Genomic DNA, 27,729 nt, shown 5'->3' on the forward strand with positions numbered 1-27,729 from the left:
ATCGACATTTATGCATTTTAGCAGACACTTTTATCCAAAGCGACTTACAGTGCATTCAGGCTATACACTTTTTTACCAGTATGTGTGTTCCCTGGGAATTAAACCCATGACCTTTTGTGCTGCTAACGCAATGCTCTACCACTTTTTACACAACAAAAACCTAGAGCAGAGTTGCAAATGTGAACTTATATATATATTATTATATTATATATATATATATTTCCCCCAGGGGAAGTGCTGCCACACATAGAGTGTAAGTCAGTGGGAAACACTGCTGTCATTTGGATATTTCAAGATCGGTTTGAGGCCTCATACATATGTGGAAATAAATCGAATATAAATTAGATACATGCCAATGTGACTGTCATGTAAACAGGCATATCAGATTTTCTGAGGCATTGCGTTCTGTACGTCAATAAAACTATGACAATTTGGTACTTCTCTGCAGTTTACATCATATGTGACCGGTGCTGGCTAAATTAGTGTAAATTCGCATGGGCTATTTTGAGCTACAGACGGAAAATATTAATAAAATGTATTTGTACATTTTCTCAGCATAATTCTCGTCAATAGTCATAATTCACTAGTCATCCGAAGTGCGTGCATATAGCGACGCTTCTGACGGCGCGCGATCCTAATAAATACACACATAAACAGAATTACAGTATTTCAGAATTCACGCAAACCATAGGCGGAAATCGCGGGGGGGTTGGGGGGGTCCGGACCCCCCCATCTGAGGGTTGTCCCCCCCTAAAATATAATTGAAATATGTGTATTGTAAATAATATAATGATATATAGTTAAACTAATTGTGTAAGTAGTAAAACGATACAAATGCAAACTGAGCAACAACAAAAAAAGTTTTAAACATCTCGAGCTCCCCCTGCTTTGCTTCACAGTGCTTTGGTCCACAGCATGCTCCCCTTTTACCTCACCACCACTGTGACCGTCACACAGACAGTCCGGTGCGAGAAAACAACGTGTTTCAGTAGTTGTGGAATTCCATAAATCTCGCTTACTTTATTCACATTAAACATCGGATGACGTGATTATTTTCTCTTTAATATAGATGATGCTGAGTCATTAATAAGTCGTGTCCAAAAAATATTATTGTGCACTTTTGTCACCGTTGTAGTCTGCGCTGTTAGCGATTATAACAGGCGTTTTATACAGGCGTTTACCTAGCTTGTTTAATAACGTCTTACACACCCATAGTGTACGCATATACAAGTCTTGTACGTTAGATTAGACGGGTACGCATTTAGATTTTCCCGCATTCACTATTTAGTCGGTTTCAGTGGCGGCTCGTCGGGTGAGGCAGGGGGGCACAGTTTCCCCCAAATTTTGAGGTGAAAATGAGGAAGATTTAATGTTAATAAAATTCACTATTCATTTCAGTTCATGTCTCAGAATCTATATATTTTTGTTTGTAATTTCACAGTTGTAATACCTTGTAATCATTACATGAAAGCTCCGCTTTTCTATTGCGAATGTGCCGAATCTGATGTAATTACAACCGCTAAGTGAAACAGAAGGGGAGGGGGAGGCCAGGGGAACCAATCAGCATCGAGTGTTCACTTTCAGCGCTGAGGAGTGATGAGAAAAGTAACATCATAGAGGACGCTCTATGATTCCCTTCTGGAATATCAACCTACCATCATAGAGACATAAATTAGATGCTATTAGTTTGAACCTGTTTTTATACAGTCTATGGTTTCTCCCGGAGCGGCTGGGCTGATAATTTACCAAGTATTTATAATGAGTAGCGATATTGAATATATTTTCTTTACGGTTTCTGACTAAAAGCTGCCAAAAAGCCATTTTAAAGTGGTTAAGCAAATAATAATAATAATAACAATTGGCAGGGATCCCCAGACCAATACAATTAGTTTGCCTCCTCTATTTTAAAATTCACGAGCCCCCACTGGTCGGTTTATTTCATTTTATATAGTTAATCTAATATAACATCATACTAAGAGTGCAGTTGTTCTCCAGATATTAGCATAACAAATGTGATTTAGATTTTTATAAAAATTGAATAAACAAGATGTTAATATTAAGTGCATTTTAGGCACCATATTGCCTGTTTTAGCTCTATTTCACCAACGAAAAAAGTTGAAAACTAAGCTACAGCAGTAACAGCGCTAATTGCGTCTTTGAGAAACACACTGAGGTGTTTCCTAACTGAATGAATCCACTTTTTGAACAAATCAGTCATTGACGTAATAAATTATTATTTTTTGTTTTTTTCCCCTGTCTTTCACGTCTAAGAGTGTATGCCTTCATTTTGCTAGGCATGGCAAATGTTTTTATATATGCATGTTTTAATTATAACTGTGAAGCAACAACATTGCTATTAAATGTGCTATGTAAATAAATAAAAGTTGAAGTTAAGTTCAAATTCCATTGTATTTTGGTGGCTTGATTGTGTAAACAACTTCAAAAACATTGCAACAAAAAAAATTGTTTTGAAGAATGTTTTCATCAATTTAGTCAGCTTTTTCATTGAACCAGAAAGAAACTTTGAGAAGAAGGATAATGGAACGGTCTCCATGCAATAGTAAGGCTTTCCTCTCTGTACACATATCCTTAAGTACAATTTTGCCTGTTTTATTGGTGTCCCCTTCAAAACTTGCTCATGAGAAATGTTATGTTTATTGTCCCTCCCAACATTTAGATGAGATTTTCGCCCCTGACGCAAACATAATCTGCTCTTTCTTCAGTGAACGCTATTGGGGGAAAACATCTGATGTGTACAGTGTTGGGAGTAACGCTTTACAAAACTAATGCATTAAAGTAACATATTACTTTTTGCTGTAACGCAGTAGTGTAAAGCATTACTAATCAATTTTCTGTAATATTTTACTCGGTACATGTTCAGTAACGCTTGCGTTACAACACACTTTTAGCCCAAATTGTTCATAGCCATTTAATTGTTCAAAGAAAAGAAAAAAGAAAAAAACAGCAAGACCACAAGACATTAACAAATCAAAAATGAAGCAAATAAGTTATATTTCCTGTTCGTGGTAAGTCAATAGCTCTGTGTGGTGTACACCTCTAAAATATTTGTTTAGCAATTTTTTTTATTCCTCTCCCTCTCGCTGGTGGTACTTTGTATTGTGTGACGTAGTCCAGTGAAGGCATGTTTAGGGCGGGTTTTACAGGAGTGCCGCAAGGATACTGGCATGACGCAGGATGGCAAGGTCCGAGGCTATAAGCTCCGCCCGGCTTGCTGTTAGCCCCGGCTCACACTGGCCAATGGAAAAGTGGCTAATGAGTGATGATGGCAGAAGACTGTACATTCGCGAGATGGACGTATGCACATCTTGTCATTTTGCAATTGCATATGGCATTAGAGTTCACAGCTATTTACAGATATTGCCAGAGAATCACTTTACCTCTACCTTACTTTTAACAGACTTTTAACAGTCATCCTTTCTTGCATTGTCTTGGGTCTCACTTTGCCAACAAAAAACTATATATTGTTAGTAGCCTGGATAGCCCACAGTCATTATGCTACATCAATATGCCCTCAATAATCAATTTATTTGTTATTAACACACAAGTTATTTTTACATTTGATTGTTTTTCGTACATGAATGCTTTAGAAGCAAAAAAAACTAGCCTAGAAAGAAACAACAAATGCATTACCTTTATCATTTTATATCTTAATATAAAAGGATAAAGGTAATGCATAAAATTGTAAAGGTAATGCATTTTTTGTTTCTTTCTAGGCTACTTGTACTGTTTTGTTTTTTTGCATCTGTTCTTATGCAAATAGCAAAAGATAAAAATAAAGATGTATTGTGATTATTAATATAATAATTAATAATGAGAAAAGATGGAGGACTTCATTATCGACTTCAAATGGGTGACTCTGTAATTTTTTGTCTAATTCCAACAAATCATAAATCATTTTGAAGGTCTTTTAATGGAGAATTTCATTTTTCCCCCTAATTTTTTTTTCTCAATTGCTCATTGTGACTAGTTTTGTCAGCACAAGTCACATTATTTTCATGAGGAAGCACATGTGCAGGCAGTAAATGACAACAATGCATGCACGATGTTCAGGCGTTCAGTGTTAACACATGAATCGGATATGGGTCACAATTGAAAGAACGTGTAAACGGACAGCCAAAAACATCGGATATAGGCAACAAATCAGAATTGGGCATCAAGACCTGCAGTGTAAATGAGGCCTCTGTTTCTGGACTGCATGAGTTACACACACACACACACACACACACGCACATGAATGCAGCTCTTAGGACAACAAGACAAGAGTGTGATTGATTGTGAGACACACAATCCGCTCCATTCATCATGCAGCCCTCGCAGCCACAGTCTTTCCACTTCATCTTCATCATCATCATCATTATCAGCTCAGTGTGAAATAAACATCCTCATCAGACGTGCATTGTTCACTCATGATCAAACAGGACGTGTGTCTTTGGAGGATCCGTCTGTATTTACAGAAACGTGTCTGTTTAACTCAACCTCCTTTTCATTTAACCATGTCTAACCTGGTTAGTCAAGCAGTTTGTTGTAAAAATATGTTTAACCAATTCAAGACAACTATTCTGATAACTAATCAACTTAACCTCAACTACAACATGATTTAAGCACCTTTCTCTTATTTTTTTTATATTTCCATTTTGTTTTTAGTAATTGAACTTAAAATCGATTTCATTTCAATTAGTTGAATGTAACTACAACATAGTTCAAGTAACATTTTCTGTTAAAAACCTGCAAAACATCTGGTTAATGAAAGTTCTATTCGGTGTAAATGTAGAACAGAATCACTTGTCTTGTTTTCAGCACAAATTCCTCAGTTTTAAAAAAATATCCTTTTGAATTAATTGCTAAAATCTGAAAAATCCCCCAGCCCTCATGTTATAAATATCTGCTTATGTAGTGATCAGTGTTTCATCTCACAGGTGACAAAACCGCTGAGCTACACCAAACGACAGTTCGACGTGGAAGAGGACGACGTGGACAAACTTGCGCTTAAGTGAGTGTGTGTGTTAGTGTGTGTGTACCTGGTGTTCCCTATAAAGGGGATACAAAGTACAGTTGTACAGTTGTATAAAAACCATCAAAAATGGAGAGTCCCCGTAAAGCACATTTACAAACGTGTGAGTGGGTGTGTGATTCTCAGATGCAGTCTGTATTTGTAATTCAGCATCTTTCCGCATCATGTGCTTTGATGTGACGTTTATATTCGCAGCAGTCTCATAAGGAATGCTGTTTGATTCATGAGAACATGCAGTGCCTGCAGCAGCTGTGCAGAGTTATCATAGGAACTGAATGCTCAGCATGTAACGACTCGTTGCTGATAATGGCAGAGACCTAGTTCTTCATCTAAGTTTCTTTTTTGATATGAGGTGTTGTTGTTTTAATCAGTGAGGATGTTATTCCCACACCATACATTTATAGAAATGGGAATGTGTGTCTCATTGAGAGACTGTTATAGTTTATAGTTAAAGTCAATATTTTGAAATAGTCTTCGTTTTCTGTTTTTGATTTCTTTTTTGTCTATATAACTCTGTTCTCAGGGTGGATCTGTGGAACGCCAGCAATCTGAAGTTCGGAGACGAGTTTCTCGGAGAGGTACGGGTGCCGTTGAAGGTCCTAGGACAGTCAGGTGTTCATGATGCATGGTACGACTCTCTTCATGTATGTTCTGCCTGAAGCAGTTCGTGATTTGTGTTCTGAAGCTCATCATCCGCTCTGCTGTTCAGGTACTTCCTGCAGCCAAGAGATAACGGCAATAAATCAGTGAAGGCGGATGAGCTGGGCTCTTTACGACTCAACATCATTTACACGGAGGACCACGTGTTCCCCACAGAGCATTATAACCCCCTCCGAGACCTGCTGCTGCTGCAGTCTGCGCATGTCGAGGTCAGTGAGCTCACGCGTGTGTGCTGCTCTTCATCTAGTTCTGTTGAAGCAGAATAGTAATCTGTAAGTGTGTTTAGTATCTATTTACTGTTACAAATTCTGAAGTACTACATTATTTATAATATAAACAAATATTATAGTAACTAATTTTATAAATAAAATGTAAAAAAAAAAAGTAATATTTAAAATCTTCGTTTTGTTTTTTAATTTTAGTAATTTTATCATGTGCTTCTGCCATTTTTATTATTATTTTTTATTTCTATATATCATTAATTAATTCAATAATTTTCTTTCAGTTTTAGTAGGTTTAGTACTTACACGTATTGTATTTCAGTTCATTGCCAAGGCAACATTTAAAATTTTCATTTAATACATATTTATTTATTTAAATTTGATTTGAATTACTTCAGTTTCAGTTATTTTTCATAGTTTCAGTTTTAGTTAACAAAAACAACATGGTAATTATTTTATTTTTTTAAATCTTCCTTCAGGCTTCAAATAAGTCAAACATAAAATAATATATAGTTAATTTGTAACTAGTGATTTTAATTCTTCAACTTATTGCATTTCAATCAAGACAACACTAATATGTATCTATATTTTTTTGTTTCAGCTTGATTTCACTCACCTGATTAAATTATTTTTAGTTTTATAGCTGTACTTTCATTGTCAGTTTCAAGGTCTCTCATGCAGCTAAAAAAGCAGTTATAGGCACTAAGATGTAGATTTCACTGAATGAATTTGATTCAGTTATTTTTTTTAAGTAATATAAGGATAGTTTAATCATCTATTGTTTTAGTTTACATCCTAAAAGCATAAAAAAATAATTTATATAATAATAGTTATAGAAAGATACAAAAGGTATGAGGCGATCATTTTCCCATTTGATTTTCCGAAATATATCTAATTTGTCATTATTGATCAACTGTAATTTGTCTATATGTCTAATGTTAACCAAACATCACTTCGGTGTGTTTGTGTGCAGCCCGTCTCTGCGTCTGCGGCTCACATCTTGGGCGAGGTGTGCCGTGAGAAGCAGGAAGCAGCTGTCCCGCTGGTGCGACTCTTCCTGCACTATGGCAAAATCGTGCCTTTCCTCAGTGCCATTGCCCACGCAGAGATCAACCGCACACAGTGAGTACAAACACACATCATCTGCGCGCAAACGCCTCTACCTCACGTTCCTCACGATGCTCCTACCGTCCCTCCAGGGATCCCAACACCATATTCCGGGGAAACTCACTGACGTCCAAATGCATTGATGAGACCATGAAGCTGGCAGGGATGCATTACCTGCGGGTCACACTCAAACCCATCATTGATGAAGTGAGTCTGGTCTCAGTGTCCTCTCTATTATAACTGAGTCTGAGCGTGAGCACTGCGTTCACTGTTGTTTGCGTGTAGATCTGCACGGACCACAAACCTTGTGAGATCGACCCCGTCAAGCTGAAGGAGTCTGAGAACTTAGACACAAACAGGGTGAGTCTTTCTGGATCTGGCCACAAACCTGATAACTAAACCCATCTGTCTGATATCAGCTGACGTGTGTCTGTGTCCTCAGGAAAACCTGCGGCAGTACGTAGACCGGATCTTTAACGTCATCACCAGCTCGGGTGTGAGCTGTCCCACAGTCATGTGTGACATCTTCTTTTCACTGCGGGAGTCCGCCGCCTCACGCTTTCAGGGTAAATGCTAACACACCGTTAGATCTGAGAGCTTTGAACTCTGCCAATCAAAAAAATCACACTTACCAAAAATTATTTTTAATAGTTTTAGTTTTTGTTAAAAAATAACAATTCTGTAAAGATCAAGCAATTATTTTTAATTAACATTTATTTTTATCTTTTCAGTCGTAATATTAATTTTAATTTAAGTTTTAGTCATTTTGTTATTTGTTTGCTGCAAATATTTAAATATTTCTAAATACGATTAATGAATCTTTCTTTCAGTTTTAGTTTTAATAATTTTGTACTTCAGCTTGTTTTTCAGTTTGCATTTATAATTTGTCATTTAGGTTTTTTTACACACACACACACACACACACACACACACACACACACACACACACACACACACATATATATATATATATATATATATATATATATATATAGCTTGATTTCAATTAACCAAAAGTGATTGTTTAAATGATTTTAGTTTTATAGTTTTATCTTTCATTAGCTGTTTTAAAAGCAGTTGAATGGTCTCTCGAAGAGCTGAAAAACAGTTACATGCAAAAAAAGACGTGAGCAGGACTTTGATGAAATGATTTTCTTGGAATGAGGTTAGCAGTAATAAGTGTCCCGTAACCAAGCATTTGTTTCTCTGTATACTTGTTGTGTTCAAGCCAGCTTCCTGTTTATTTTTGCTGCTGTGTTGAGCCGTCAGTGTTATACTGCCACCATGCTTCAGATCACAGATGAGCACTGCAGAGAGCAGGATTGTTGTTTTAGTTAAGTCTCAGTCAGAGATCTGTGGTGATGATGATGATGATTATGGCGTATGTGTTTTCACAGATGACCCGGATGTGCGCTACACAGCTGTCAGCAGTTTCATCTTCCTCCGTTTCTTCGCTCCTGCTATCTTGTCACCGAACCTCTTCCATCTGCGGCCGCATCACCCGGTGTGTACAGCCTCCTCTCCGTCCAGCTCTGCTTCTTTATCATGATCCAATGTTTTATTTTGATCCGCTTTGTCACTGTAAAGGATCCGTGCACGTCTCGGACACTGACCCTCATTTCCAAAACCATCCAAACACTGGGAAGCCTGGCCAAGTCCAAATCTGTAAGTGAACATTATCAATAGTTATTTACTGTTACAACTATTATTTATAATAATAAAACATTGTAACTGTAATCAATACACACTGTAAGAAAATTGTGATGAATTTGTGTCACTTATTTTAGTATTGTTTATATACTATCATAATATTTATTAATATTTGAATTGTTTTAGGTTTCAGTCATTTTATGTGCTTTTCTTATTTTTATAAATTTTTATGTATTTCTTTATCCACCTTTTTCTCGAGCATTAAAGTCTCGCCCAACTGGAACAATGCTTTACATTTCCAGTCTCTGGTGTTTCTAGTCAAATCAACGTATTTTTATCGATAATATAGCGTTAAACCTATGAAAATGAAAAGCACATGGTGCCATATTTTCATCACTTGACTCTGACAGTGTTGCAATGACCTGAGTTTTAGTTTTGGTAAGTTCATTATGTTCTTTTATTATTTTTATGAATTTTTTTCTTCATTTTTTTTTTTTTTTTAATATTTAATGTAATATTTATATTTTATTTCTTGATTTACATTACCAAAAACAAAACATTATTTTTACAAGTGGGTAATGTCAGCTCATAATGAGGCTGAACAGAAAGTGCAGGACAAAGACACATTTTTGCATAATAATATGTAGATTCAATGTTTTTTGACCTCCATAGCTCTTTAAAATGTTTTGATGATGACATGCAGACTGATATCTGATGAAAAACTCCTGGGAACAGAAATCCTCCTCTCTGTGATAATGAACGCTCCTGTCTCTCTGACAGGCCAATTTCAAAGAGTCCTACATGGCTGCCTTCTATGACTACTTCAACGAGCAGAAGTACGCCGATGCAGTAAAGAACGTGAGTGGCTCGTGTCTATCATATATATCAGAGATCTCTGCTTCAGTATGTGTTCTGATGTGAGCCACGCGGATGTGTCTGTGTCGCAGTTCCTGGATCTGATCTCGTCCTCGGCCCACTGGGATCAGAAGAGCATTGAGACGCCCATCATGCTGAAGGAAGGGTGAGAGACGCTCAAACGGCCGTCATGTGTCACTGTATCAGTGTGAGACATGAGGACAAATCAGCATGTGTGTGTGTGTGTGTGTGTGTTTGTGTTTCTCTGCTGGACGCAGGAGTGTTAAACTCATTATTAAAAGGTTTGATGCCAAAGGTTCTGGCAGGTAAGATGCCGTTGTGACCTTTGACCCTTAATACATGACCCCCTGACCCCCATCATAGCCTCCTCAGACAGGATGAGAAACACTATCCATGTGTTTGCTGTTCTCCGGATGTTCCTGCTGGACTCTCCCTTCCCTGTTAGTGAGCACAGACACACAGACCCTTTCTAGTTTGCAAACCCTTCAGAGAACATGAGACCGTCTGGTTTCACTGAATGTGCTCTCACGTGCAAAGTCACTAGCTGCTATAAATCGAACATGGAGCAGCTCAGATCATTTGAGGAGATGTTTGAGCTCATATTGAGATCTCTGTCTTTTGAACACAATTTGAGACTCTGTTCTCTCTAGAGGAGATTACCCGGGGTTTTCTCAGGAGATGCATCTGAGACGCAGAATTTTGCTCTCCATTTAGTTTGAATTTGCCCATCAGTTGAGATGTTAGAAATCTCATCAGAGTTATTTTAGTTTCATAGATTTACTATTATAGTTGTGTTGGCATTTAAATTGTTTTTAATATATATATTTTCTTTCATTTTAATTCTAGTTGCATTCAAATTTTGTTGTTTGTGTCATTATTATTGTTTAAATATGTCTGTATATTTATTTTTATAAATTTCAGTTTATTTAGCTTTAGTTATTTCAGAACTTCAAGTTAAACTATAAACATTTGTATTAGTTTCCTTTTAAAAATGTCTGTCTAGTTTTATTCATTTTTATTTTATTAATTTTAGTTGATTTAGTTTTTATTTTAGTACTACAATTTAAATTAAACAAATGTGAAATGTTGCCTTGAAAACTAGCTGAGATAATATATATATATATATATATATATATATATATAATTTTTTTTTTTTATATATATAAAGTAATCAATGCAAATCCAAGCAGCTGAGTCCTTAGCCGTCTTCAAGAATCGGCTAAAAATACACCTCTTACTTCTTTATTTGACCCTCTAACTCTAGCACTCTCTATTATAATTCTATTCTTAAAAAAAAACTTGCCCCTTTTAGACATGCACTCTATTCATTTACTAACTGCTTGTTTTCTCTCTCTCAAAAAAAAACACTTACTAGCTCTATTATTTTTCTATTATCTGTTCTTTTTTTCTATTATCGGTTTTCTTTTTATTTATTATATAATAAAAAATAAAAACGACATGAAAAAACCTTGCTACATGTACTGCTTTAAGCTAACTAAGACTTGTTTCCATTGTGCTCATTTGTAAGTCGCTTTGGATAAAAGCGTCTGCTAAATGTCTAAATGTAAATATAAAGTTTACCTTATTTAGAGTAATAAATTGTTCGTGATGGTGTTCATTTTAATTAACTATAATAAGCTGTAATGCAGAAATTATACTGTATGTACACAATATTTACTGGAGTTGATTCAACAGGATTTTAAAGTACAAATGTCCATTATTCATTGAGAAGACAGTACTGGAAATAAACGTCAGCAGTTGGTCAACAGGATGCCAGAATAATCCAGTTTAGAGAGAAATAGGATGTTTACTGTGAAAATAATCAGTAATATGATTAATGAATACTGTGAGTTGATTATTAATTCCAATCAGATTGTAGTTAGTGTGTGATTGAGGCTGGAGGGAGTCTGAGTTTAGACCTTAACTAAAGTCTTGTTCTCCTCTGACCTTCCAGATTCATGATCAAACGAGCTCAAGGGCGAAACCGCTTCGGTCTGAAGAACTTCAAGAAGAGATGGTTCCGCTTGACCAACCATGAGTTCACCTACCATAAAACCAAAGGTAGTAACGCAAAAGGTTTGTCCCATACTCTCACTACAGGTGTGTGAGGCATCTGCTGTTCCTCTGTGGAGTATTGAAGCACATCCCATTGTGTGTTTGTGAAGGAGCAGAACATCAACACTGCTGAATATCAGAATAGGAGTCATAAAAAGTGTAAAGAAGTGTAAAAAACATCTTGGTTACATGTGTAACCGTGCTGTTAACGTCAATACTGACATATAGGGTCTCACTTCAGAGCCTCAGTCACCTCTAAGTCGTACAAGAAAGGCCAGTAAACATTGAGAAGTGAAATTTGCATGTCAAGCCACTCCCCCAGACATACGGGTTTGATTCAGATTTGTGCTGAGCAGCCGAGACCTGATCACAGGAATAGATGGTAGTTAATATATATACAAACAGAAAACACTTACTTTAAATTGAAATAATATTTCACAATATTACTCTTTTTATTGTAGTTGTTTTTTAGATCAAATAAATGTAGCCTTGGTGATAAAATTAGAAAGGTCAAGGTGTTTCTGCTGTTGAGGAGAACGCTGAACAAACACTTACAAATCAAACATTTTCCTGCCAGCACAGCCATTTATACATCTATCTTTAAGTGATCCGTCTGTTTTGTGTTGATCATTGATGTGTTTGTGTGGGCTGGTGTGGTCATCAGTACTGATGTGTGTCTCTCGTTGTGTCCAGGAGAGGGTGCTCTGTGCAGCATCCCTATTGAGAACATCCTGGCTGTAGAGAGACTAGAGGAAGAGTCCTTCAAAATGAAAAACGTAAGGGAAACTGAAATGCATTTCATAGACATCAAGGATGTTGTCACAGTCACTACAGCAGTGCATAAGCAGCATCATTGCTTGAACATCTATATCAGTTCTGTTGTTTTTCCTGCAGATGTTCCAGGTCATCCAGCCAGAGAGGGCGCTCTACATCCAGGCCAATAATTGCGTGGAGGCCCGCGACTGGATCGACATCCTAACCAAGGTCAGTCAGTGTAACCGCAAGCGTCTGAGCACATACCACCCGTCGGCCTTCCTCAACGGACACTGGCTCTGCTGCAAGCTGTCTGCGGACACTGCGCCCGGCTGCACACCCTGCACAGGGTGAGTCTGCACGCATGGGGACCACACTGTTCCTGTTTTTAGGATGAAATGCAGTGTAAAATACATGTATAAAATACAGTCGAAAAAATGCTGGAAAAAGACTTGTATTGTTTGACTCAGAGGCCATTCACACAGAATCAGTTTTTGTATTCCATTGCAGTGTAAATGTGCTAGACGGACGTACTTGAATGTTGAACTGATGCCTCATGTCTTTGCACGTGATGAAGCTTTCCTGAAGTTAAAAGAAGCATCAACTCTAAAACAATTTGTTTCTAGACCTAGTATTTTTCCATTTAACCAGTGTTTTTAATGCTCTGGTCAGTTTTGTGATTATAGTCTGTTTAGCAGACTAGTGGATGCAAAACATCCAAAAACACATTTAAATGTTTCTTTTATTGCACTTAATCTATTTGTGTTTGTAGATTTCAAATGCAATCCATATCTTTTAAAGAGTTTTCTCTTTTAAGGCTGATTTATACTTCTGCGTCGGACCTACGCCGCAGCCTTTACACTGTAGGCTATGCATCAGTTTTTTTTATACTTCTGCGTCGTTGTCCGCATTGACATGCAGTACACATGCAGACCGCAAGACTGCAGTGTCCACGGGCATTGCTTGTATAATCCACAGACCATGGCAAAAGCTGAAGAAGCGGCTCGTCAGAGAAGCATTATGGCTGTGACAGCCGCAAATAAATTCCAAATCATTATTTACAACTACAAAAAGGAGACAACAATGGAACAGGAGAAGATGGCATTCTTTCCATCTCCACAAGGACTTGTACAGGCCCCGATATACTTCAAACGAAGTCGAAGAACAAACTGATATGTCATTTCGAACAAAATCAGGCCAAAACTAAGTTTGTTTTGAGTTCGTTTCGGCAGTTCGAATTGGCTCACCAAAGCGAGCAATGAAGCAATGAAGCTTGGTGTCGATGACCCGAACCAAGCAATGAAGCTTGGTGTCGATGACCCGGAGTTATGTAAAAAGCGAAGCAGAGGAACATCCGAGACAAGTTTTCCAAAGCCATGAAAACAATGAAAGGAAAGAGTAAAGATATAAGGTAGCAAGTACCAAATACATGTTTCAAATAGATGTTACACCACACTGCTGCTGCTGCTGTTGTTCTTTCAACAAGCGAATTTAAAAGGTACACAGTAAATGTAATGCCAAATGAACATACAATAATAAGCCTTTGTTTTTATCAAAACAATTTATCCAGTTTAATAAAATAAATGAACACTAATAAAATAAAGCAACAAACTGATTCCAATATTTTTTCCACATCATGCTAAAGTTTTACAGACTATGAGCCATTCACACTTCCCATAATGGACTGATTATGGTTCTTTTGTGTTGCAAACATGATACTTGACTCTGAACTGCTGCTAAACATTATTCTTTTGTCTATAATATTCTGACCATTGGTGCCCGTCTCACACCTAGATTTCCTACACTTCATCATTTCATCATTGTTGTGTTGTGGGGATACGCACGAGCGTCGTGAGTCATGTTTACATTAATCTACACCCCGCCTCCAGCAGCGCGGGGGTGTCGGAATGTTACCGTCGCTCAGCCTTTTCGAACTTCTTTTGCCCCGAAACAAAGAACGAAAATGAACTTTGTTTGAAGTATATAATGTATACTGATACTGATGTATAATGCTATGTAGTTTAATAAATGATAAGACAAGACACTTGTTCTTTACTTTGTTTTATTTTATATAAGAAGGTGTAACATTAAAATATATTAAAGTGCACATAAACACATCAAACTCAAGTGGAGGAAGGGATTCTAGCAGACCAATCACAGCGCTTGCGGTCCGCGCAGAACTGACGCGCTGTTAGATTTTGGGAGAGGTGCACGTCAGACTACGGCGTAGGCTTCGGTTTAGGACGTCCGTCTCTGCGTAGGCTACGGCATATAAGTATAAATCAGCCTTTACATACACCAAACTTTACAGTTTTATTCTGTTTTATTTTATTATTTATACAACATTTTATTCCTAAAAATATTGGTTTTCTGTCTGTTGACAGTCTTTTCTGATTCATGGAGTGATAAAAACAGAAATCCAAATCTCCCTCTGCAAAAAAAACTTTAATATGTCGACAAAAATAAACAAGAATTTTGAAAGTGGCTTTATCCAATGTTCAAATGTATTGTGCTGGAAATGTATGCGAATTACTGCATATTCAATAAGAGAATAATTCATTTGCATATTTAAACATAACATTTCAGAGATTATCTTAATGTTCTGTGATTTATCAATTAATGAAGTATGGTGACATCTATTAGTTAAACATATGACTTTGTCCACCTGCGGTTTAAAACTGGTTCTGTGTTCGTGATGGTTCAGACAGTCTGTGTCTGTTTGTGTTGCTCAGGGGACTTCCTGCCAACATCCAGCTGGACGTGGATGGAGACAGAGAGACGGAGAGGATCTACTCGCTCTACAGCACGTACATGTCCAAACTAGTGAAGATGCAGGGTGAGTGAGAGCCAAGTACAACCCCGCCCCCCTCCAAAAAAAAATAGATATTATATTATTATATCATTTTTAAATATTATGTCAAGAAAAATGACAAAAGCACAAAACAAAATAACTAAACTGAAATAAACATAAATAGAAATTTAAAAGACAAATAAAAATGACAAAAGCACATAATAAAATGACTAAATCTAAAATAAACAAAAATAAAAAAAGCTAATTGAAAAATATGAATAAATACTATAATACTGTATAAAAAATACCAAAATAACATTGGTTTAAAATAATTGAACAGTACTTTGACTCATTTGTCATCTTTATTTGTTGCATGTGAAGAATAATGTGGTATTTCTATGACAGTCAACATGCAGCTGGTTGCAAACACATCTGTCCTGTAATGTGTCTCATCTCTCCATCCAGAGGCCTGTGGCAGTAAGTCGGTGTACGATGGCCCAGAGCAGGAGGAATACTCCACGTTTGTGATCGACGACCCGCAGGAGACGTATAAAACCCTGCGACTCGTCATCTCAGCCGTACAGACACTGGAGCAGCAGCACATGCAGTACAAACGAGACAAGTTCAGGAAAACCAAGTACGGCAGCCAGTAAGTATCACTGGACCAATATAAAAAATGTATAACAACTAACAAAATGACTAAAACTAAAATACAAATAATTTACAGATAAATAGAAATATAGAAAAAGATAAAAGCACCACAAAACTACTAAAACTAAAATACTAATAAATTAAAGATAAACAGAAATATACAAAACAAATAAAAATGAAAAAGCACATAAAATTACTAATGTAAATTAAAGATAAATATAAATATACAACAATTAAGAAATAAAAATTTAAAAACTGAAATTATAAACATAAAATCTAATTCAAAATATGAATAATATACTATAATAGTATAAAACTAAATGCCAAAATAAAAACAGTACTTTGACTCATTGATTAACTCTAAGTCAAAGTTATTTGTGTCCACAGGAAGGAAGTTCTGTTCTGATGCATCATGTTTTTGTGTTTACAGGGAACATCCAATCGGTGATCAAAGCTTCCAGTGTTACAATCGCCAGCAATCAGAAAGCTCCACCTACTCCATCTGACCACGCCCACTGCAGACACTGCAACAGTCGCATCTCAAACAGGAAACTCTTGAGTTGTGATTGACAGGAAAGTGGCCACAGACAAAAGCTAAACCTCTGGTGCTTTTATATGATTTTAATCAATCAACATCTTCCTTTGAATGGGGTGGGCTGCCGTGCACTTTATTTGTCACACGCACCTGTGGACCATGTAGCTCCGCCTCACGGCACGTTTATAACATTTTATGATGTTTTTAAGCTAGGATTCGACCAGATGTCCTCTAGCTGTGGATCATGTTTTTATAAACAGAGTATTGGGCCAAAGGACAGATCCCACAATCCTTTGCTTTGAAAGGGTTTTGAGATGTCAGTGGATGAGACCTGCGGCTGAACCTGATGAACTGTAACCATGTATAGAAATATTCTGCTCTGTTTCTGCCTGCACTTCCCCTTACTCACCCTTGTGTCGTCACGCCAGCTGAAGCAGTGCTGCATTGTGGGAAATGTGTCATGTCGTGTGTGTTAAGGCATGCAGACGTCCTTATGCCAGCCGTTTCCAGCATGTAACGTGACACTAAACCACTTTCTGATGGTTAGTGGGTCCAGTTGTGTTCAGCATCACATTTCGGTTTTTATACTTTCTGTTCTGTCTGTGTGTGTGTGTGTGTGTGTGTGTTTGAATCTGAAGCAAGCTTGCATGAGTCTGTTTCAGTTATTACGATTAATAACTTCCATTTTATCACATTACACTTTATAGAGACATTTCATATGAATGTGATTATTTTGATGCATTTCATGAAATCTGTCAAGATCATGCTTTGCTTATATTTCACCCTAAAATCAAATCTATCTATCTATCTATCTATCTATCTATCTATATATATATATATATATACACACACACACATACATTTAAGCTTAAAGAAATACATTTTACAAGCATTAAGAGTTTTTGCATTGCAAAATATTTTACAGTAATGTAAAAAAAAATATTAAGGCAATAGAAAGGAAATAGAAAAAATAATAAGGTAATTGCACTGAAAAATGTTTTGTAAAATTTTGCTAGTAAATTTAACAAACACTTAGAAATAGCAAGTAACACTGAATTGAAAGTGAAATTCTAATGTAGAAAAACATCTTGAAAAACATACTCCAATAATCTTTGTTTCCTTTACATCTTCAAAAAAAGCATTTTTTACATTAGCGAGTTTTTATCTTTCAATTCTGACTTTTTTTCTCATTATACAGTAGTTGCAATTACTTTTTTTCTTCTTTATCCCTTTATCCACAAGCTACCATAGTAATGTGAAAAATACTGATGCATTATTTTCTTTATGGAGAAACTTAATTCTCATTTTGGTATGATTTTAGGGTGAAATATGAGCTGGAGATTCACTTACATTCTTCTGCACTTCATTCCGAGTATGGGTCCCCATACTTGGCCACATGTCACTTCACTTTTGTTAGTATGGTGTTGTATTTTTGTTAACACACGGTTCTTCTGTTTCTGTACATCCCTCAGTGATGCATGTTTCAGTGCTTATATATTTTAAAACGGCCCCATTTTCCTTCCCAAATGACATGCTGTTTATTTTTATATCACAGAATAATGCTTTTGGAACTCAACCCACACAGTATGAAGTATGCAATAATGTCCCCTATAAGTAATTCACCTGTATTTGATCTGTTGAAGGAATTTTGATCTCAGATCCCTAAGAAGGGAGAGTGGTGTTTGTGTGATGTGTGTACAGACCAAGCAACTGAATGAGACACACGTGTTTCTTTTGTCCAAATGAAGGCAATAGCAAAGAAATCAGAGTCTTGAGTCTTTATTCTCAAATACTGTTTGCTTTCAAAACAGCTACTCAAAAAAACACTAAAAATTACTACAGCAAAAACACAAATACAAGTTTTTTTTTCAATGTTAATGGATTTTACTCATCAATTAATGTCATTTTTTTCCATCCAGAGGAAAGTTTTATTGCTCAGACGTTGCTCATGAGCTCAGAAGTTTCTCTTCTAAAACATGTTTGGAGAAATTAAACCGACCACGAGTCACTGGTTCAGCCAGTAAATGTCTAGAGCTACAGTATAAAATCAATGCAGATCATTCAATGACAAATTAGTTTGTATTGAGATCTGAACAACAAAGAAGCAATGTTTTTCTGAAAATAGCATTTACAAAGTGACAATGGAGCAGTGTTGAACGATGTTTGTTTATTTATTTCAAACTAGCAAACATTTTAACTGGATAAATTAAGAGGTTAAACTATTTATCAAGAACAAAATCGGCTGTAATTCCTGTTACATAATTTCCTTTTAACTTAAGCCTGCCAGAGCGCATTCACCAGCTAGTTTACCCAAGGTTTGCCCGTACTGCCCAGTCATGAGTTCGCACGCGCTGCGTTTCTGGCCGAACTAGAGGACCTCAGCGAGAAGAATCCAGTGTTTGATTTTGGACCCGTACCGGAAGTTTCTGGTGGTTACTGACTGTCACTGTATCGAACAGCGGGAGCATGATGAGACTGGCGGCGGCGCGGAGCTGCTCTCTGCTCGGCCTCGTGCTGCTGCTGCTGCGCGCTGAACTCTGCGGGGCACAGCGATGTGAGTAAAACAGACCCTCGAGCACAAACCAACCAATAAAAAACATTCACTTTACTAACCGTTTACTGTCACAAAGCGATTAAAAGCGTCCAGAGCACAGCGCAAAAACCTCTACTTTAATCAGCCGTTTGTTGAGCAATGTTTACCTTTACATTAACCACAGTTTACACCAAAATATAATATTTTACTTTCGTTTACCGTAAAACTGCTAACTTGGTATTAGTCACTGATATCAAAAATTAAATTAATCAAAATGACAAATAGGGTCTTTGAGTAATATATTGTGTTTTTATATCAGCAGTAACTAATATGATAGTTTGGAGGAAACTGTAACATGTTTACCACAGTACATTTTTGTAGCATATGACATGAATATGATAGTATTTATTTATTTTTTGTTCAAATGATGTCACAGTGTTTCAATGTAAAAGGTGTTTAGAAAATTAACTTAGTGTTTCCAAAAAATAACAGTATTTAGTAACATTGTAGCAGTGTTTCCAAATGAAACCGTAACAATTCTTCAAACAATAGCAGTATTTCTAAAGTAACAATGTTTAAAAAATTGATAAATACATGTACAAAGTAAGTGTTGCAGTGTTAACAAAACTAACAGTATTTACAAAAAAAAGTTGCAGTTTACAAAATTTACAAAGTAATAATGTTTCTTAAAAAACAGTATTTTCAAAGTAATAATGTAGCAGTGTTTACAAAAGTAACTGTAACAATGTTCCAAAAATGCTAAGCACCTCACAAGATGTGCCATTAGTGATGTGACTGAAGATATGTAGTATGGCTGTTTCATTCGTGTGTGTGTGTGTGTGTGTGTGTGTGTGTGAATGAAACTGCCCTACATTACAGACTGAAAACAATTAAAATCTATAGTCTTAAAATACACCATGTTGTGGTTCATCTCAAACTCTGTCAGTGTTGAAGATGAATTCCAGAAAAATTCTCTCGAAAGAGACTCGTGGGGGAATAGATCCCTGCGTAACTCGACTGACCCACACACTGATCGAGTTAAAGCTGACATCCATGATGGACTCATTTTCTGAAGATCTTCACTGTTTGGTCTTCACTGAGCTTTATGTTCCAGTCTAATATTTGAATCTTTCATACTGAGCCTCATTAATAAACTATGGAAGTGTCATGTACATTTATATAAACATTTATATTTACAGTACGTGGCACTCAGAGGTACTTCAAAATAGTGATAGATTGATAAACACTGCCGTTCAAACGTTTGGGATCAGTACAATTTTTGATACTTTTTCAAGAAGTCTCTTATGCTCATCAAGGCTGCATTTTTTTATCAAAAATATAGAAAAAAAAACAGCACTATTGTGAAATATTACTAAATTACGTTATTTAAAACGTTTGAATATACTTTAAATCAAAACATGCTGAATTTTCAGCATCATTACTCCAGTCTTCAGTGTCACATGATCCTTCAGAAATCATTCTAATATGCTGATTTATTATCAATGTTGGAAACAGTTTTTGCTGCTTAATCCTTTTTTGTAACTGATAATAAATCAGCATATTAGAATGATTTCTGATGGATCATGTGACACTGAAGACTGGAGTAATGGCTGAAGAAAATTGAGCTTTGCATCACAGAAATAAATTATATTTTAAAATGTTATTGTTATTATTGTTAAATAAGTTATTTTAAATTGCAATAATATTTCAGTTCTACGGGTTTTTTTTTCCTGATCAAATAAAATAAAATAAATGCAGTCTTTGATGAGTATAAGAAACTTCTTAAAAAAAAATAATTCTTACTAATCCCAAACTTTTGAATGGTAGTGTATATAGGCCAGCCTGTTCAATCAGAAATATTGGCTGATAATCTTTAGCGCAGAATCTTTAGCTCTTATATGAGTCCGTTTAAAAGTCTAAAGACTTTTTGTTAAGGAATAATTAAACGTTTTCAGTGTTTTTGAATAAATATTGTGTATAACATCCATAACTTGTACACGCAGTCATTGGCCCTTAAAACCATGGTTTTACCATGGTGTTTGCCCAAATGCCATGTTAATTTAATTGCACAGTTGATATGCTTTGGTAAGTGAAGGCAGTCAAACACACTGATCAGATGTGCTCTCATGTCCAGTTCTCTCACAGAATAAAGCGTCTCAGTTCCTCCTGCGACATAGACGTGCAAACACCCTCTTTGAGGAGAGCAAGAAAGGAAACCTGGAGCGTGAATGCATCGAGGAGCTGTGTGATAAAGAGGAGGCACGAGAGATATTTGAGAACAATCTAGAAACAGTGAGTTCTGTCAGGCAATCGAATCTCTGATGTTTGTGTTGTGATCCGTCATACTGTTGACATTGACATTGACCCGTCAGCCGTGTGCGTGCGTTCAGTCATGAGATCGTTTGTGTTGATAGTGAGATTTGTGAACTGGAAATGCATCGCTGAACTGCTTTATGATGTGTGTGAATAATCTCACCATGACAATTTCTTTTTTTAATCTTCCAGGATTATTTCTATCCCAAGTATTATGGTAAGTCGTCATTGTTATTTTTGTGCAGATAAACACTTCCTGTAACCCACAGCATGTACAGTGTGTCTGAGTGACGAGTGATGATGTCAGCTCACAATTCAGTGACCCTCACTCTGGAATCTGATTGCAAAACTCACTGTGACTGAAGCTGCTTTGACTCTTGAGTCAGTCTGTTTGTCCCAATTTTAAAAGTACAAATTATAAAACATAAGGAAAGACGCTACAGGTGGATAGGGTAAAAACGTTAACTAATATACAAACCTGATTCCAAAAAAGTTGGGACACTGTACAAATTGTGTATAAAAACAGATTGCAATGATGTGGAAGTTTCAAATTTCTATATTTTATACAGAATACAACATTTATGACATCAAATGTTTAAACTGAGAAAATGTCAAATTTTAAGGGGAAAATAAGTTTATTTTAAATATCATGGCATCAACACATCTCAAAAAAGTTGTGACAAGGCCATGTTTACCACTGTGTGGCATCCGCTCTTCTTTTTCTAACAGTCTGCAAACATCTGGGGACTGAGGAGACAAGTTGCTCAAGTTTAGGAATAGGAATGTTGTCGCATTCTTGTCTAATACAGGCTTCTAGTTGCTCAACTGTCTTAGGTCTTCTTTGTCGCATTGTCATCTTTATGATGCGCCAAATGTTTTCTATGGGTGAAAGATCTGGACTGCAGTCTGGCCATTTCAGTACCCAGATCCTTCTTCTATGCAGCCATGATGCTGTAATTGACGCAGTATGTGGTCTGGCATTGTCTTGTTGGAAAATGCAAGGTCTTCTCTGAAAGAGACATCGCTGGATGGGAGCATATGTTGTTCTAGAACTTGGATATACCTTTCAGCATTGATGGTACCTTTGCAGATGTGTAAGCTGCCCATGCCACACGCACTCATGCAACCCCATACCATCAGAGATGCAGACTTCTGAACTGAGCGCTGATAACAACTTGGGTTGTCCTTGACCTCTTTAGTCCGGATGACATGGAGTCCCAGTTTTTCAAAAAGAACTTCAAATTTTGATTCGTCTGACCACAGAACAGTTTTCCACTTTGCCACAGTCCATTTTAAATGAGCCTTGTCCCAGAGAAAATGCCTGCGCTTCTGGATCATGTTTAGATATGGCTTCTTTTTAGACCTGTAGAGTTTTAGCCAGCAACGGCAAATGGCACGGTGGATTGTGTTCACAGACAATGTTTTCTGTGTATTCGAAGTATTCCTGAGCCCATGTTGTGATTTCCATTACAGTAGCATTCCTGTATGTGATGCAGAGCCGTCTAAGGGCCCGAAGATCACAGGCATCCAGTATGGTTTTCCGGCCTTGACCCTTATGCACAGAGATTGTTCCAGATTCTCTGAATCTTTGGATGATATTATGCACCGTAAATAACTTCAAACTCTTTCCAATTTTTCTCTGAGATACTCCTTTCTGATATTGCTCCACTATTTTTCACCACAGCATTTTGGGAATTGATGATCCTCTGCCCATCTTGACTTCTGAAAGACACTGCCACTCTGAGAGGCTCTTTATACCCAATCATGTTGCCAATTGACCTAATAAGTTGCTTTTTTACTCACAATTTGTACACAATTTGAACTTTTTTGGAATCGGGTTTGTATACAGGTGCTGGTCATATAATTAGAATATCATCAAAAAGTTTATTTATTTCACTAATTCCATTTAAAAAGTGAAACTTGTATATTATATTTATTCATTACACACAGACTGATATATTTCAAATCTTTATTTCTTTTAATGTTGATGTTTATAACTGACAACTAAGGAAAATCCCAAATTCAGTATCTCAGAAAATTAGAATATTACTTAAGACCAATACAAAGAAAGGATTTTTAGAAATCTTGGCCAACTGAAAAGTATGAACATGAAAAATATTAGCATGTACAGCACTCAATACTTAGTTGGGGCTCCTTTTGCCTGAATTACTGCAGCAATGCGGCGTGGCATGGAGTCGATCAGTCTGTGGCACTGCTCAGGTGTTATGAGAGCCCAGGTTGCTCTGATAGTGGCCTTCAGCTCTTCTGCATTGTTGGGTCTGGCATATCGAATCTTCCTCTTTACAATATCCCATAGATTTTCTATGGGGTTAAGGTCAGATGAGTTTGACGGCCAATTAAGAACAGGGATAGCATTGTCCTTAAACCAGGTACTGGAAGCTTTGGCACTGTGTGCAGGTGCCAAGTCCTGTTGGAAAATGAAATCTGCATCTCCATAAAGTTGGTCAGCAGCAGGAAGCTCTAAAGTGCTCTAAAACTTCCTGGTATACGGTTTCGTTGACCTTGGACCTCCAAAAACACAGTGGACCAACACCAGCAGATGACTTGGCACCGCAAACCATCACTGACTGTGGAAACTTTACACTGGACCTCAAGCAACATGGATTGTGTGCCTCTCCTCTCTTCCTCCAGAATCTGGGACGCTGATTTCCAAAGGAAATGCAAAATTTACTTTCATTAGAGAACATAACTTTGGACCACTCAGCAGCAGTCCAGTCGAGACACTTCTGACGCTGTCTGTTGTTCAAGAGTGGCTTGACACAAGAAATACGACAACTGAAACCCATGTCTTGCATACGTCTGTGCGTAGTGGTTCTTGAAGCACTGACTCCAGCTGCAGTCCACTCTTTGTGAATCTCCCCCACATTTTTGAATGGGTTTTGTTTCACAATCCTCTCCAGGTTGCGGTCATCCCTATTGATTGTACTTTTTTTTTTCTACCACATCTTTACCTTCCCTTCGCCTCTCTATTAATGTGCTTGGACACAGAGCTCTGTGAACAGCAAGCCTCTTTTGCAATGACCTTTTGTGTCTTGCCCTCCTTGTGCAAGGTGTCAATGGTCGTCTTTTGGACAACTGTCAAATCAGCAGTCTTCCCCATGATTGTGTAGCCTAAAGAACTAGACTGAGAGACCATTTAAAGGCCTTTGCAGGTGTTTTGAGTTAATTAGCTGATTAGAGTGTGGCACCAGGTGTCTTCAATATTGAACCTTTTCACAATATTCACATTTTCTGAGATACTGAATTTGGATTTTGCTTAGTCGTCAGTTATTACCATCAAAATTAAAAGAAATAAACATTTGAAAAATATAAGTATGTGTGTAATGAATGAATATAATATACAAGCTTCACTTTTTGAATGAAATTAGTGAAATAAATCAACTTTTTGATGATATTCTTATTCTATGACCAGCACCTGTATCATTATAGCTCCACAGTTGATTAATCACAAAACATTAAGAGTATTGTTCTGTATTGCAAGTTTTCTAAAATGTTCTGTATAAGTATGCATATAAACAAGGTTTTATCTAATTAAACATGCACTAATTTGCATACATTTCCAAAACAAAAATCTGAACATTGGATAAAGCCAGGTACAAAGTTATTTAAAAAAAAAAAAAAAATTCAGAGGGGATTTGGGATTTATTTTTATCACTCCATAAATAAGAAAATACTAGTAAACAGACAGAAAACAAGTAATACATTTTTAGTAATAAAATGTTCTATGAATCAGTGTGAATGATGTATGAACAAATCCATGAGTAAAAGCCTTCAGAATATAGAGAGGAATAAAACTGTAAAGTTTGGTGTATGCAAGAGAGCAACCTCTTTAAAAATATGGGTAACACTTTAGAATACTGTTTCTTACTGCATAACTAATAAGGAATTATTGAAGAACTAACAGGTGATTATTCATTAAGATTTAACTCACTACTGTTAACTACTAAGGAAGATGTGTTAACTAATCAGTATGTAATATAATTTTAAGATTGTGTTAAGTAACAGTTAGCTAATCAATAACTAATGAATTCTGTCATACCTCCTGATGAACTACTATTTATTATCTACTAGTTAGGGTTCAAGAAAAATAACTATGAAGTAACTACCAATGAACAATTATATGCAAATAATCACTATAATAATCAGGCTGTGGCCCACAAATCAAGTACAAATGAGTAAAAGGACAAGTACAAAGTACTACTACAGTCGCAACTTTGTTAAAGTCCACTTATTAGCCTATAATGGAAATAAAAATATGCAATTTTTTTGCTTCTAAAGGTTTAAGTTTTGATTATAAAATGTTTGTTAAATGAGTTTAAATGTGGGCAGTATACATGTTAAAATGAAATAAAATATGAATTATCTGATAATTCTTTATTAATTACTAAAGGGTTCACTATAATTTCACTTTAGAATAGGCCTGCTGTTTCAGGTTTGAAATAAGTCCTGCAGAATTATTTGATAATTCTTCATTAATTATTAATTGGTTCCCTATGTTTTCACTTTAGAATACTGTTTCAGGTTCTAAGTAATTCTTGAGGAATTATCTAATAATTCTAATTACTAATTACTAATGGGTTCCCAATATTTTCACTTTAGAATAGGCCTAATGTTTCAGGTTCGAAATAAGTCCTGCAGAATTATTTGATCATTATTTATTAATTACTAATTGGTTACCTGTATTTTCACTTTTCCTCAGGCTTTGCCTTACATAAAGAAATTGAATTAATGGTAATATGGTATATGCTGAGGAGGCACACATACAGTACTATATATAAAATATAAAAACTAAGGTAATTATCGCAAGGCACTGGAGTCATGGTGGGGTTCCTGTTGGAAGCTGATTTCTTACAAAACACACTCACAAAGCAATTCACTACACAGGCAAAACCTCTGTAAAATGTATTGCATTTATTAATATTGCATTTTCATACTACTACTACTACTACTGCTAATAACTTTTATTTGAAAGGGTCACAATTCAATGAAATTTTGTATAACTGTTCATTAGTAGTTACTTCATAGTTATTTTTCTTGAACCCTAACTAGTAGATAATTAATAGTAGTTAATCAGGAGGTATGACAGAATTCATTAGTTATTGATTAGCTAACTGTTACTTAACACAATCATAAAATTATATTACATACTGATTAGTTAACACATCTTCCTTAGTAGTTAACAGTAGTGAGTTAAGGGTAGCACTTTATTTTACAGTCCTGTTCCCCATGCACATACTATGTACTTATTATAGTAATTTCAATAACTATGTAATAACAAGGTACTTACCCTGAACCTACCCCTAAACCTAACCCTACCCCAGGTAGTTACCTTGTATTACCAGAACTTTCTTAGATAAATACACTGTAAGTACACTATAAGTACATGTAAGTACACTTACTGTAAAATAAAGTGCAACCGAGTTAAGTGTTAATGAATAATCACCTGTAAGTTCTTCAATAATTCCTTATTAGTTATGCAGTAAGAAAATCTTCAGATGCAAATAGATAAAGTGCATTAAAAGAAACACTTAAATCTGTGTTTTAGATTTTGGATGTTTTTGATCTCAAAATTGTGAAAAAATAAAATATTAAATGTAAAAAAAAACCTGAAAATATAAAATCTGAAATGAATAGATAACATGCAAACAGCTTAAGTGTCATTAAATTTATATTAAATGTAGAAAAAAATGGTTAGCTTGTTGGGCATTATCTGTCCGTTTGTAGTTATTTAATTTAGATAATTTTTCTTACAGCTTGATAAATACCCAGTTATGTCATGAAACTCTAGATGGTGCAGACTAAGGGGTCCTTAACATAACTGATGATATTCTTAGCATTAAACAACTTGTCACAAGCTGATTAAGTTCATGTTGCATACGCAGCCAATGAGCTTGCTGCTTTACATTTAAATGGCTGATTAGCATTTGCTTGAGCATTGCAGCACGCTTTCAGAGTTCCTCCGAAACCCTCCACCTTCCCCAGCTCCACCTGTATAGATCTGCTATGGGTTATTTTATATGCTATTTGTGCAGCAGCAGTATGTCTTAAATACTCACAGAACCATTTTACCAAATCAGCTTTTGCATTGGCAGTAGCAAGTTATTTGCTTGCAGCAGTAATAATCTACAAATAAATCAATAACCAACAGCAGCAGAAGTTTAGCAGTAGCGTAACAAATCTGTCATATCCATTACCATGCTAAAATCTTCTGAGAGTTCACATGATAGAAATACAGTCAACAAACTGATCAGTTTTTTTAAGCACTCTTAATTGATTGAATATTGTATTTTTTACCTGTTGTGTGCTGTAACAGTGCATCATTAGATGGACTGAAGTGTGGGTGTCATGTCGTTTATGTGTTGTATCTTTTTTTCTCTGTAGATTGTCTGCAATCTCACCGCACCGGGATAAATAATCCAAACTCTGAGCCTGGAATCCCTCAGAACCTCCGTACCTGTATTCAAGGTGATCCAGCACTAGTACTGTTATCTAGTCTGAGACCATGTTGTGTCTGTGTTCATTGTGAGTTTG

At 36.2% G+C, this 27,729-nt stretch overlaps 2 protein-coding genes and 1 long non-coding RNA gene across 8 annotated transcripts in view; 2 read left to right on the top strand and 1 right to left on the bottom strand.

Annotated features, from left to right (window-relative positions):
• LOC132142437 (uncharacterized) overlaps positions 1-15,080 on the bottom strand; it is a 53,780-nt gene extending 38,700 nt beyond the window's left edge. The window contains exon 1 of the long non-coding RNA XR_009434073.1: positions 14,934-15,080. This is a non-coding gene — a long non-coding RNA (uncharacterized LOC132142437). The remainder of the gene's footprint in view (positions 1-14,933) is intronic.
• Positions 1-27,729, top strand: part of rasa3 (RAS p21 protein activator 3) — a 120,369-nt gene that overhangs the window by 49,256 nt on the left and 43,384 nt on the right. The window contains exons 8-25 of one of the 6 annotated variants that reach the window (XR_009434070.1): positions 4,938-5,011; positions 5,556-5,660; positions 5,742-5,901; positions 6,887-7,035; positions 7,113-7,227; positions 7,306-7,380; positions 7,463-7,586; positions 8,418-8,524; positions 8,608-8,685; positions 9,451-9,528; positions 9,618-9,691; positions 9,804-9,851; positions 11,501-11,622; positions 12,295-12,377; positions 12,496-12,704; positions 15,087-15,190; positions 15,611-15,794; positions 16,227-16,947. Coding sequence is in view for 5 of the 6 variants with exons in the window: in XM_059552291.1 (XP_059408274.1) it covers positions 4,938-5,011; positions 5,556-5,660; positions 5,742-5,901; positions 6,887-7,035; positions 7,113-7,227; positions 7,306-7,380; positions 7,463-7,586; positions 8,418-8,524; positions 8,608-8,685; positions 9,451-9,528; positions 9,618-9,691; positions 9,804-9,851; positions 11,501-11,622; positions 12,295-12,377; positions 12,496-12,704; positions 15,087-15,190; positions 15,611-15,794; positions 16,227-16,302 (1,965 nt within the window). In the remaining variant the exon portion in view is untranslated. Of the gene's footprint in view, positions 1-4,937; positions 5,012-5,555; positions 5,661-5,741; positions 5,902-6,886; positions 7,036-7,112; positions 7,228-7,305; positions 7,381-7,462; positions 7,587-8,417; positions 8,525-8,607; positions 8,686-9,450; positions 9,529-9,617; positions 9,692-9,803; positions 9,852-11,500; positions 11,623-12,294; positions 12,378-12,495; positions 12,705-15,086; positions 15,191-15,610; positions 15,795-16,226; positions 18,095-27,729 lie in introns of those variants that run through there. The other 5 variants (XM_059552291.1, XM_059552293.1, XM_059552296.1 and 2 more) reach the window with 5 other exon arrangements.
• pros1 (protein S) overlaps positions 18,537-27,729 on the top strand; it is a 57,300-nt gene continuing 48,107 nt past the window's right edge. The window contains exons 1-4 of the mRNA XM_059552297.1: positions 18,537-18,885; positions 20,999-21,156; positions 21,370-21,394; positions 27,580-27,663. Coding sequence (XP_059408280.1) covers positions 18,798-18,885; positions 20,999-21,156; positions 21,370-21,394; positions 27,580-27,663 — 355 coding nt within the window. The 5' untranslated portion in view covers positions 18,537-18,797. The remainder of the gene's footprint in view (positions 18,886-20,998; positions 21,157-21,369; positions 21,395-27,579; positions 27,664-27,729) is intronic.

Source organism: Carassius carassius, chromosome 6 (genome assembly GCF_963082965.1).
Source record: "Carassius carassius chromosome 6, fCarCar2.1, whole genome shotgun sequence".
Lineage (NCBI taxonomy): Eukaryota > Metazoa > Chordata > Actinopteri > Cypriniformes > Cyprinidae > Carassius > Carassius carassius.